This window comes from Corylus avellana, chromosome ca3 (assembly GCF_901000735.1).
Source record: "Corylus avellana chromosome ca3, CavTom2PMs-1.0".
Taxonomy (NCBI): domain Eukaryota; kingdom Viridiplantae; phylum Streptophyta; class Magnoliopsida; order Fagales; family Betulaceae; genus Corylus; species Corylus avellana.
Genome location: NC_081543.1, coordinates 34,404,222 through 34,417,020, shown reverse-complemented (window position 1 = coordinate 34,417,020; position 12,799 = coordinate 34,404,222). Strand labels below are relative to the sequence as shown.

General features: G+C 36.0%; 1 protein-coding gene across 1 annotated transcript; it reads left to right on the top strand.

Moving 5' to 3' along the window:
• The first annotated feature begins 3,017 nt into the window (after positions 1 to 3,017).
• On the top strand, positions 3,018 to 10,843 carry LOC132176156 (probable bifunctional methylthioribulose-1-phosphate dehydratase/enolase-phosphatase E1). Its single transcript, XM_059588284.1, has 12 exons — positions 3,018 to 3,451; positions 4,038 to 4,174; positions 5,167 to 5,262; positions 5,444 to 5,563; positions 5,894 to 5,983; positions 6,898 to 7,077; positions 7,248 to 7,403; positions 8,790 to 8,939; positions 9,016 to 9,117; positions 10,130 to 10,239; positions 10,325 to 10,443; positions 10,610 to 10,843. Exons 1-12 carry the CDS (start codon positions 3,226 to 3,228, stop codon positions 10,699 to 10,701), a joined length of 1,578 nt encoding a protein of 525 aa, XP_059444267.1. The 5' UTR covers positions 3,018 to 3,225; the 3' UTR covers positions 10,702 to 10,843.
• The last annotated feature ends 1,956 nt before the right edge of the window (positions 10,844 to 12,799 follow it).

Sequence of the window (12,799 nt, the reverse complement as noted above, 5' to 3'; positions counted from 1 at the left end):
TTGAGCAAAGATTTAGCATCCGCCGCAAGGTGTCCAAATCTGCTCCAGTTTTCTTCTCGTGTGTTCATCGCGTCCACTACGTTTTTGGCATCACCTTCCAGGCTGATAATATTTGCACCAATTTGTCTACAATACCGCAGTGCATGGATAGCTGCTAAAGCTTCCGCAGCTGATGGATCAAAAGCCCCTTGACTTGTACTGCATCTGGCGGCAATGACTCTGCCTTCATGATCTCTGATGATCACACCCATTCCTACTCTTCCGTGTTTGACATCTAACGCAGCGTCCCAGTTAGCCTTCAGTCTGCCCTGTGGAGGTGCTTGCCATGTTGCATCTTCTTTGCTTCCCTGGACTTCTTGCACTGAAGGCTCACTGCTGTTGGCCTGACCAAACTCGGAGATTTCGTTTTTCACCTTCCGGATCAGCAAATTTGGATGGCTAAAAACTCCCCCGTGAATTACTTCATTTCTCCTAAGCCACAATTGCCGAGATAGTCCACTCAAAAATTTAACTTCTTCCTCATTAGCAATTTTCAACACCTCCTCCAGCACCTTAAGAAAAGATAACCCCTTAATGGAACTCTTCTGGAATTTTTTGCAGCTTGACCCCCACGCATCCATGGCTGAGGAGCATTCCCATAACACATGGGTAGATGTCTCAACGTCTCTCTCACAAATTGGGCACCGCGGATCTTGCACTATTTTCCTTCTCAAAAGATTATCCCTAGTAGGTAGAATATTATGGCAAGCTCTCCATAAAAAATTATTTTCCACACTAGGGATATGTAATTTCCAAATCCGCTGCCACACTTCACTCTTGTACATACCCATAGAACAGCCAGCCTTGTATCTATCGTCCACTTCTTTAGCCAAGTGATAGGCGCTCTTAACAGAAAAAAGCCCATTTACCGTACCGCTCCAAATCAGCAAATCCGCTTGATTAGTACAACTAAGCGGAATTGATTTTATGGCTTGCACTTCATCTTTTGGCAAACTTTAATTATTTTTTAGAATAGGTATTTGCGCCTATTCCTCCCAAAAAGGGCAGGAAGGGAACAAATTTAAGGGAAATTATTATTTTTATTTAAATGTTATTTTTTCACCTCTTGGAATGCAAAAACATTAATTAAATTTTATATTCAAGTTTTTCTCACAACGTACGGGAAACCAATATTTATATAAGTATAAAGAGAAAAGAGGCATATTGGACATTGGCTAATTTTTTGGGAGAGATAATACACTATGATTTTGTTTCTTTGTATGTGTTTTTTTTTTAAATGGTTGTATATGGTTCAATTCGCTAGGGCCACGCCTCATGAAACAGAGGTTGCTAGTTCAAATTTTCCTCCTTCCTCGTCTTGTATAGACACAACAACCAAAAAAAGTTGTATATCATAATTTGAGTTCTGTTTTGAGAAAACCTTCTATCAAGCCCAACCTTAAAACCCTATTTTTGTAGCATTCAAAAACAATTTGACACCTCACTCCAAACACCAAAATACACTAAAACTAAAAAACACCAGATTACACCCTCTTCTAACCCATGAACCACTCCACCCCCTCCAGCCAAATGCCGTTGTCGGAATATAGAGGCACAGCCGGAATCCACGGCTAGATGGGCAGACCCAGCCGTGGGTCATGGCCAGACCCACGGCTGGGTCTAACTGACCCACGTTGGGTCAGCAGCCAAACCCAGCCGTGGTTCACAGCCTGACCCACGGCTGGGTTAGGTCGTGACCCAACCTGGCCAGACCCGCATGGGTCTGTTGACCCACGCTAGGTCGCGGCATCTACCCCTCTTTCTCCTGCGGTGACTCTATGGATTTCGACGGCTGCGTTTGGTTGGAAGGATGAAGTGGTTTAGTGATTGGTGGGCTAGAAGGAGATATAAATGTGTTTTAGTCTTATTGTATTTTTGTGTGTTCAAGTGAGATGTCAAAGTTTTATTGGAAGCTGCAAAATGGATGTTTTAAGGATGAATATAATAGTAGGAGCTCTTTTCTTTTTTATATGGAATGAGCCTTAATTGTTTTCTCACTAACCTATATCACTTTTTTAGATTAATCATTTGTTTTTTGGACATAAATTTTCTCCAAATCAGTTTAGAGGAAATATTCTCCAATCTATTTAAAATAGTGCAAAGTGTCTATAAACATTTAAAACACACATTAAATTCTTAACATCATTAATAGCAGTTTATAACATAGACTAACGTTTTAAATGTTTATAGACACTTTGCACTATTTTAAATGGGCTTGAGGATATTTTTTCCAAAACTGTCCCTATTTTTTTTTTTTTTTACCAATACTACTATTATTTAAGGGCTATATTCCACTGTAGGCCTTAAGTAACTACCTAATTTGCCTACTTCGCAAACCCTTTCTAATTTATTCTCATTTATGAAGTATTAGCAAGTTTGTATTGAAAATCCTGCAAATTTATTCCTATAGGGGTGACTGAATAACCCTGATGGCTCATAAGGGTGATTGGACTATTTTCAATGACTAGTTGGCGATGACCGTACTACCCCTTAAGGTGGTAGAAATGGTTTCTTCACCCCTAAAAGCTATTCGAAAGTAGTTAAATTATCCCAATGGCCAAAAATGGGTGGTTTGGCCACCCCTAAAGGCCAATTGGGTGTCGTCAAACCATCATTTTTATGACTAGTAGAGTGGTTCGATTACCTCAAAGCATCCAAAAATGTGACCTGCCACCCTCAAGAATGGTATGGTGAAAGATTGGTAGTGCAAGAAGACATCAGAATAAAGGCCATTCACATAAAATGAGCAGCCCATATTAAAATTGTTGAACATGAAAACATAATGCAGTACCATGGGTGTGATTGTTATAGACAACTTCGTCATGGTGATACAGACAATTTAGAGGTTGATGTTCTCGTATAAATGGAATCTTCTAGGCATTATCCCCATCTCCCTCAGTTTCTCGTATGAGATCCTAAAATGCACACAAGTACAGCGTAACACGTGCTAATAGTTAAAACTAGAACTATTTTCCCCTTTACCCACATTTTAGTCACCAATCAGTAATACAATCACCTGCTCTAACAAAGATTCTTGCATATGTAGCTCCCAAAATCTCACACCCAATATCTGTCTCTTTCTCACAAGCCGAATACAGCCTACATTGTAAGCTAAATACACGCACGCTCTCTTCTTCCCCTCTATTTTGGAAGTCACTGGTGCTCTGTTTCTGTCTCTAGAATCCAATGGCGGCAGTGCCAGCAGTCTCAGTGAACGGGATGAAGGTGGGCACGGCACCGCAGGCCTACCTGGAGAGCAAGGCAGTGAAGGACACGAGGGTTTTGATCTCGGACCTCTGCCGCCAGTTCTACAATCTTGGATGGGTATCGGGGACTGGTGGCAGCATCACCATCAAGGTCCATGACGACTCCATCCCTAAGCCCAACCAGCTCATCCTCATGTCCCCCTCAGGTGCTTGCTCCTTTTTGGTTTGTTTGGTTTCCGGTTAATCTGTATTCTTGCGCAAGTGTGTCTTTGTTTCAATTTTGTTTGCTTGATTTTCTGGGAATATGTTGTTCAGGCTTTGTACGCACGTGTTCTTCTGGCTGTTTGATTTCTGGGTATTCGTAGTTTATGCTCGGTTATGTGTAAATTTTGTTCTTTTGAGTTTTTTTTTTGGCTTTCTTGATATACGTTATTGATTCTCGATTGTGTGTGTCTGTGTATCTCTGTCTTTGGGTCATTTCTACTCTAGGAATGTATTATTGTACATGTTCATATGTGTCTTTTTTGTGTGTCTGTTCTTCTGTGTTGTTTGATTTCTGGGTGTTTGTTATTTGTGCTCATTTTTGTGTTTGTGCGTTCTTACGTGCTAGTTGATTCCTGGACATGATGTATTCTGCTCAATTGTCTGTGTTGTGATTCCTATTGTGATATTTTTGAGCTCTGGGTATATAATTGGGGTCAATTGTGTTCGCTGCATCTTTCCATGAGTATTTGAATTTTTGTGTATTGATCATATGGGATCAATAATTTGTGCGTTTTGTACTATGAATAGGTGTTCAGAAGGAGAGAATGGTGCCAGAGGATATGTATGTGTTATCTCCAGATGGGTCTTTCTTGTCGGTGCCATCTCCTAAGCCTTATCCACACAAGCCTCCTAAATGTTCTGATTGTGGTCCTCTTTTCTTGAAGGTATCAATCATTTGTGCTTCTTAAATAATTAACTATTAGCTAATTGTGAGACTCGGTTTGGTTGGACATCAATTAATCAATCAGGAGACCTCGTTATTCTGAATGCAATGTGAATCCAGATGGGTTCTGTGTTGTGTAGTTTGAATATCAAAGTTGAGCTCACACATATTTGTTAAATATGTTTAGGATAAGAAGCTATTTCGATTGCTATGTTCTCTATTAGATTGACGTACTAACTTTGTTTCTGCATATGGGGCTTGGTGCTTTTGACTCTTGATTGTTATGGTGGTTATTGTGGTTTTCAGCATTTTTAGTTAACATTTCTATTGTTTCCGGGAAAAAATGAAGGAAAAGAAAAGAGAATGGAAATTAAAATATTATGTTTTCTTTTGATGGTTAGGCTTCCTACCAAATAAATGAAAAAATAAAATAAATAAATGCATAACAACTTAGCCAAATGCTTGTGGAAGGCTTTGCATAGTAATGTATACAGTCCTCTTCAGTTCTTAGTATTGACAAACCTGAGATTAAAATTTGCGATTTTTTACCCTTTCCAATATCTGGTCAGCAACCAGGAGCATCATTAAAAAATTTAATTCCAAATTATAACTAGGTTGCTAGCAGAATATGAAAAAAAGACAAAAAAGAAAAAAGAAAAAAGAAGAGCCATTTGTTCTTAATGAGTAAAAAATTCGTTAAAAAGAAAAGTGCAATAAAGGGTGCGCAGCCCTAGTACATGGGAGGTATACAAGAGAAATACACTAAAAGAAAAGCTAACATCTAAAATTCATGTGTTCCAAAAACTTACAAAAATTTGAGATGGAAGAACTACATGTTGTTGAAGTCCAATCATAGAGAGAACATAAATGGAATTATCACGAGTAATTAGATCTTTGTTAAGCTGATTTCTAATGTTTTTTCTTTTCTTTTGGTTTAGTGATATTCTTTCATAAAGTTACAATTGTCACCTTGATACCTTTCCCTTTTTCCAGACATATGAGATGCGTAATGCTGGAGCTGTTATCCACAGTCATGGAATTGAATCTTGTCTTGTAACAATGCTAGAACCATTATCAAAAGAATTTCGAGTAAGTTTTTGACTATTGGCGTATGTAAGCGGGATAAAACTTTTTTTTTTCTTTACCTGTTTGCTATTTCTCTAAGGCGGTTACCCTTTCTATCATATACAACCACTCTTGACTACAGGTTTTGGTTGCCTGTACATATTTCTTTTTCTTGATTTGGTTGTGCTCGTTGGAAAATTTGCAGATCACTCACATGGAAATGATAAAAGGAATCCAAGGGCATGGTTATTATGATGAACTTGTGGTCCCGATAATAGAGAACACTGCTTATGAATTCGAGCTCACAGAATCTCTTGCTAAAGCTGTATGTTTTGTTATACAATTCACCGTGCATGATGATTTTATTGCCTTTTTATGTCAATTTATGGACGGCACATTCTGCTTTGTGAAAAAAAAAGTTTCCTATGCACTAGAACACTATAATTCAAGCATGTGAGTGCATAAGTTCATATATGGGAAAGGTATAACTTCTTTCCTACATGATGTCATTTGATTATCTTTCTTTCTTTTTTGTAAGCAATTGATTATCTTTCTTGATGGATGTTTACTCTCGTAACCTTCTTAATTGTTACTATGCTATACTGAGATTTCTATATTGATTTAGACTAATTAAACTTGCCTTCTTCTATTATAGATTGAAGCCTACCCAAAAACAACAGCTGTTCTTGTTCGTAACCATGGCATATACATATGGGGAGACTCATGGATCAGCGCAAAAACTCAGGTTTGTGTTATCTGTGGAAGATGTGAATCAAATCGGCAAATTGTGCTGAATGATTGTATGAAATCAAACTAGGAGACAACCAATACAAGATAGCTTGAGTTCAAACAGGGTATTTTAGACAAAGTTTGGAGATTGTATTTCCCCCATTGCTTTTGTTAGAATATTAATCAAAATATTTAAATTCATCATTCCTATCAGCTTAGTTTTTGAGACAACTAGTGATTTGATTGCTTTATTAAAAAATGCTTCTAATTTGTTTGTTTTAATTGGAAAAAACTTGGAGGTCAGCATTAAATTATCCTTAGCACCTGCCCTATGTGCACTTATGACTAGAACTCTTGTTGTGGACATTCAATGATTGATACATGAAAGAAAAAAAAATAAAATCCAATTGTAATGATTGATGCTACGTAGCATGCATCTACAACCTCATGTGATATTATGATCAGAGTAGCGAATGATGCATGAAATTGCTTAAAACAAAATGTTCCTTGGAGGGTTTCTAATTTTTCCAGATCTTGATCATAAATGTCTTTTCAGTTTGGCAGTCAAATACAGAATGTTATACATTATATCTCGCACTTCATTGTTATGTATAACTAAGTTACTCAAGTGTAGCTGGAACTAAGTTCTTCTATTTAGTTTAGCTTGGGCAATCAATGCTGGACTTCTTAGTTTTGTGTGGGGTCAGTGTTTTCGAAATGTCATCCGCAACTATTACCTATTGTTAAAAACCACATGAACCCGGCAGCATGTGTACGAATTTCTAGGATGCAGTTTTCCTCACATCATCTTCTTTCTCTATGGTTGACTTTCTCTAATGAAATGATGCTCCTATCAAGAAGGTGGAACTTTTTTTATAGCCCTTGGAGTTCATTTTATATGCACTATTCAACTGGTGACTTTCCTTTCAGGCTGAATGTTATCATTATCTCTTTGATGCTGCCATCAAGCTTCATCAACTGGGGCTGGACTGGTCTACTCCAAATCATGGTCCCATTCAGAAGTTTAAAGGAGTTTTAGGCAGTGGTGGTAATGTAAATATGTCTGTGAAGGCAAAGGCGGATGCAATTCATGAACATGAGCCATTGCGAGTGAGTTTATGAAATGTTCTTCCTTTTATTGGAAATCTTGGGATTCTAGAACCATTATTGATATTCTTTCCTGTTATTTTTATTTTTTATTTTTTGATTTTTTTTTTTCTGATTTATATTATCAACATTATAATTGTAATAATTATTATTATTTTCTATCTGGGTTACAGCGGTGCATTGTTCTCGACATTGAAGGGACTACAACTCCCATATCATTCGTTTCTGAGGTTCTCTTTCCATATGCCCGTGACAATGTTGGGAGGCATCTATCTGCAACATATGACACTGCAGAAACTCAAGATGATATTAAGTTGCTGCGTATCCAAGTAAGATTTTTCTTCAGATGTTTTGATTTGATAATGGTGCTTGTGTAATACTTTGCATGAACTTTGGCATTTAGACTGGGGATGCTAGTGGCATGAAAATATGGATTGATATATGGGACAGCCTCAAATGCATGCCTGCGACTTGTTGCCTAAAGGCTGCATATATCTTCAAGATTTCAAAAAGTGACTGCTGTCTATATTTTTTGGCATGGCACTTTCCTCTTTGATTTTCTAGTAACTATGAGATGCAAAAAGGACTAATTTGAGATAGATGATGACAACCTGGTCGGGGATAAGAAGAAAACCATTGGAGTGGAGTCCTACGTGTATTATTCAAGACTTTTTCTGCGAGTGCCTTCCTGCAGTCCAAAAAATATGCATGCTCTTTTCCTTCTACATGCAATGAGAAGCTGCAAACATGTCTCTCAAACGATTCAATCCCTATCGCCTTTATGTGTTGCTGTTTGTTGTAATAGCAACTAACATCAACTTATGTAAAGCCTAGATGGACAGTACAGAACAAGGTGATGTACCTAATTCTATCAGATAACCGATAGTAAGAATTTGGATATATACAACATTACTAATAGAAAAAAAAGAATTTGGGTATAATTCTTCAGGTTGCATTAACTATTACTGTTTAAATCTAACTAAGACTTCCTTACTTGGAAGGAAAATTACTATTTCTTAGATCATTGCCTTCCTTTCCATGATGAAGACTGTTCTTCGAAGAGATCTAGAGAGAAACCCTTTTGAAGTGCTTATCTGGATTGGTAGAGTGTATGCTAGGTACATGACCAGAATGTTATACCTTTTGGTTATGTGAGAATTGGGTATTTATTAACTTTGGCACTTACCATTTTTTTTTTAAACCCAATTTATTAAAGACTGATACCCAATATTTTGGAGATCATTTTGCCCCTTCAACATCAATTCAATCATGGAATTGTTGGTTGAATGAGAATTGCCCTTACCCCTTGTCCTGCCAACATAACATTGTGTAGTTCATGAAGGAATTGCTATTGAAATTTTTATGCTTTTGTTACCTAGATTTTTGGCTTTGCCTGTATAACATGACAGACATGAGTGTGCTGTGGGACGCTTTAAGATGGAAGTGAACACAAATCTAAACCAAAGTCCATAACATTAGCAGGCATGTTACACGTGCTGTAGATTCACTTTATTGTCACTATTGCAACTTAGAACTTCAGAAACGTTTGAGGGAGAGTTGGTCATCTCAGACTAGTAGTTCATCAAGTAGTTGCGTTCAAGTTAAATTTTTGGGATTTCAATCCGTATGTTGCAATCAAATAAATCTGAATTGACTGAATGACTGCTCGAAAATCTATTCCATGAACTGCTAATTAATCAACATTCTAAATGCAGGTTGAGGATGACCTGGAACAAGGTGTCGTGGGTGCTGTGCCCATTCCCCCTGATAATGCAGGGAAAGAGGAGGTGATTGCTGCTTTGGTTGCTAATGTGGAAGCAATGATAAGAGCTGATAGGAAGATCACTGCCTTAAAACAATTACAAGTAAGCAAAACTGGATAGTAGAAATATGATTGAATGTAGCCCATCTTGTGGTTATAGGTGACGTTTAACTTTGCAGGGTCATATATGGCAAACTGGATTTGAGAATAATGAATTGGAGGGAGAAGTTTTTGAGGATGTACCAGAAGCTTTTGAGAAGTGGCATGCTTTAGGCATAAAGGTCTTACATTCCTTCTCTCCCCCGCCATTTTTCCCTCCTCCCCTCCCTGTCTCTGAATTTATGGTTCGAGTTAAAAACTTCTGTTTTATTGTCGTTTCTTATTTTATGTGTTTTAAAGCTGTCTTTCTTTGTAATGGAACATTTTCGTCTATATGTCTAATTGTATTCCAACTGTTACACATACACACCAAAGAAATAGACATTGAACAAACTTGTTATACAAACATGCGAGAGAGAAACCATAAATGCAAGTTATTGATATAATCTGACCTCCGTTACTTTGTAAGTATGATCACTCAACTGGGTGCCTATGAAAGGACTGAAAACACTTTGAAGTGGAGTGGACTATACCCATTACGATAATCCTATTTCTGGTGTGATTGCTTCTCCTTGGAGAGGGAAAGTCATTTTAGAAGCCAGCCAATGATATGTCATGTGACTCCGAATATCTACAAATTCAAGTCAAGGCTATCATTCATTTTCCATTTAATTATCCAGTTTTCTGTTGCATCTAATACTTTATTTATGATTATGAAATGCTAATAACCTTAGCAACCCCATCCCCTCCCATCCAAGGGCTGTAGAGATGCTACCTTTCCATGAATAAGTGTCGCTTTAGGGTCGAACTTAGAATCCTGTAGGAAAATAGTATTTAGAGCATGTTTGGAATTGCGTTGAGAAATAGAGCTTTTAAGTCAAAAAGAACTTTTGGGCAAAAGCTTCATTTTTAAGCTTTTGCCAAAAGTGCATTTTGACAATTTTTAGGCTTTTTGGACCATTAAAAACGCTTTTAATTTTTTTACCAAACGAGTATTTTTTTTCTTTAAATTGACTTTTTAAGTATTAAAAGTACTTTTAGGCCATTCAAACGCAATCTCAAACAGACCCTTATTGAGCAAAAGATCATTGTTGCTGAAACAATTAGATGTAATTCCTTGAATGCATCTGATTTTTTCTGTTAATGATTCATACATTTTTCTTTGAAAGCTTATGTTTCTATCTTGTGCAACAGGTATATATTTACTCTAGTGGTAGCCGGTTGGCACAAAGGCTTCTATTTGGAAATACAAGCTACGGGGATCTAAGAAAATATTTGTCTGGATTTTTTGACACCAGAGTGGGGTAAGTTTTGGAAGTTCCATAATGCTTCTCTTTATTTAGTGCTCAGGAGTGTCTCTTTCGACTCGTCTTTCTTCATCTCTCTCAGGAATAAAAGAGAAACGCGCAGTTATGTTGAAATCACAGAATCTCTCGGGGTTGATAAGCCATCAGAGATTTTATTTGTAACTGATGTTTATCAAGAAGCTGAAGCTGCAAAGGCGGCAGGTAATGAGCTATTTGTGAAAAATCTTATAGGTTATGTTTGTTTATGTATTTTGAAAAAGTGTTTTTTGTGCTTTGATTTGAAAAGCTTTTGATGTCATAAAAAGTTGAGAAGTGTTTTTGGTGGGGTCCAAATTTGAAAATTGTTTGAACCCTAATCCATGTGCAGGTTTGGAGGTGATAGTTTCCATCCGGCCAGGGAATGCTCCCCTTCCTAAGAATCATGGGTTCAAGACAATCAAATCTTTCTCGGAAATCTGAAACCAGACATGTTCTTCTATAATCATATGAAATGTGACAATTACTATGAATAAGTACATACATATATACCAAGCTTTCACTTTTTTTTCTTTTTTATATATATAAAAAAATAATAATGCAATTTGTGTTCTGCTCTCCTCAATGCTTTGCCCCAATTTTTAATTTTAAATCATATTTTCTTTTTGAAGAGATTTATCTTAGTGACAAAAATATTGGCAAAAATATATATATATATTGAAAAGATTTATCTTAGTGAGAATACTATCAAAGACATGATTATTTTAAATCCTATTGTTTACTGCAAACAGAAAAAGATTTGAGCTTTATTGATTGAGGTTGGAATATTCAATTGATGGACCTGAAAATGCTAAATTGAAATAACAACTATGTATTTGAATTCTAGATAAATCATTAAAATCCATTTACGGTTAATTTCCATCAAACATAAGAATAAAGGGCGAAAACTAACCAGAAAATAATTAATTAATTAATTAATTTAATTAAATTAAATTAAATTAAATTAAATTAGTACATTCATGATTCACCCCATTTCAAAAAGGTCCTACCAAATTCCATTGGAAGAGAGATTACTAAAGTTTCCCAACATTAATTGTTATCTCAACTTTTTATCTAAAACTATCAAACTAGGACGGATAGTTTTTTACATGATTCGCGAACTTGTAACTTGTCAAAAACCAACACAAAATTAGCAGGTTAGAGTTGAGAAGCGTGATCTGTTTTAATTAAATGGTTCGAATTAGGGTTGACCAGTAGTTTATACTCATTATTTGACACGATTCAAACCCGACGCACTATATAAGAGTTAGCAATTTTTTACACAACTCGCCAACTTAATACGAAATCAGCTGGTTAAATTGGCCAGATTATGATTGTCCTATATAATTTTATACACAAACTTCGATACAATTCAAACCCAACACACAAAACACAAATTATCAGCCCTGCATCAAACCGCTTCAATTGAAAATAGTGAATTAAATTATAGTATAGGTACATGATTAAGAAGTTTGGTCCAAGTTTTTGTACTAAAAGTAAGTAGCAGCAAACAGTGAGTTTCAAACATTCTATTAAATTTTTCATATAATATCACGAAATAAATTAAACCACAATATTCCAAGATTGAATGTTTACAAAGCATTAATCCCAAGTAAACAAGTACCAAGCATTTTACCTAAAACTGTATAAACATACTAAAAAAATATCTGGGAACTTTCTTTGGGCCCCCACCAAGTGTTAGATCCTGTCCATATATAACGAGTAATTATTAAATGAGATTTTATAAAAAGAAAAATAAAGTTCTTCACAATTTCTCAGCTTTGGCTAATTAGGTCATTTACTGTGCACTTCTTTTCTTCTTCATCAATCATCATCATAACTCCACTTTCTCCTTCTTCTGTCTTAACCTTTTAATGTGTTCCCATTTACTTGAGCAAGCTGGTCTCCTGTGAGTAAATACAGGCCACGTCACGATTTCCTTTGTACAAATGGCTGGTTAAATTAAATGCAAAGGGAATTTCCAGGAATAACTAAATTAAGAGGGGCCTTTTTTTTTTCTTTCTTTCTAAAAAAGGTAATAATAATTAAAGTAAGAAAAATTTATTAAATTGGTCCATGTAGTTTTACCTTATAACAACAAAAATTTCTATAGTTTCTAAATGAGCTTATAAAGAAATCTACCATTCTTTGTACTATTTTTCTTTTTACAAAGTTTTTATGAAATTATAAATTTATCCTTAAGTAATAATTTTAAAAAAGAAAAAAAAAAAAGAAGGTTTTAGAATGGCCGAACCACCTCCATCAAACTTGGGGTATTCGACCATCCCTTGGCCAATTTTGCGGGTTTGTTGAACTACTCTTATAAGTTATAACTCTTGAAGGTGGTTCAGCCACATCAATAGTCAATTTTAAGGGTGGCCGAACCACTATATAGGGTGATTCGACCATCTCTATTAGTCAGTTTTGAGAGTAATCAGCTATCCCTTTGGGCCACTCCGGAATCATTTTTTTAGTTTAGTTTTGTATAATTTTTTGTTTGAGGATAAAATTGTAATTTTATAAGAGCATCGTCACAAAATGA

What these genes read in the sequence shown, in the direction of transcription:
- LOC132176156 (XM_059588284.1), top strand. Translation starts at nt 3,226, where the DNA reads ATGGCGGCAGTGCCAGCAGTCTCAGTGAACGGGATGAAGGTGGGCACG. An exon ending in ATGAACATGAGCCATTGCGA is followed by an intron (nt 7,078 to 7,247) that starts GTGAGTTTATGA and finishes TCTGGGTTACAG; the next exon opens with CGGTGCATTGTTCTCGACAT. An exon ending in TGAAGCTGCAAAGGCGGCAG is followed by an intron (nt 10,444 to 10,609) that starts GTAATGAGCTAT and finishes ATCCATGTGCAG; the next exon opens with GTTTGGAGGTGATAGTTTCC.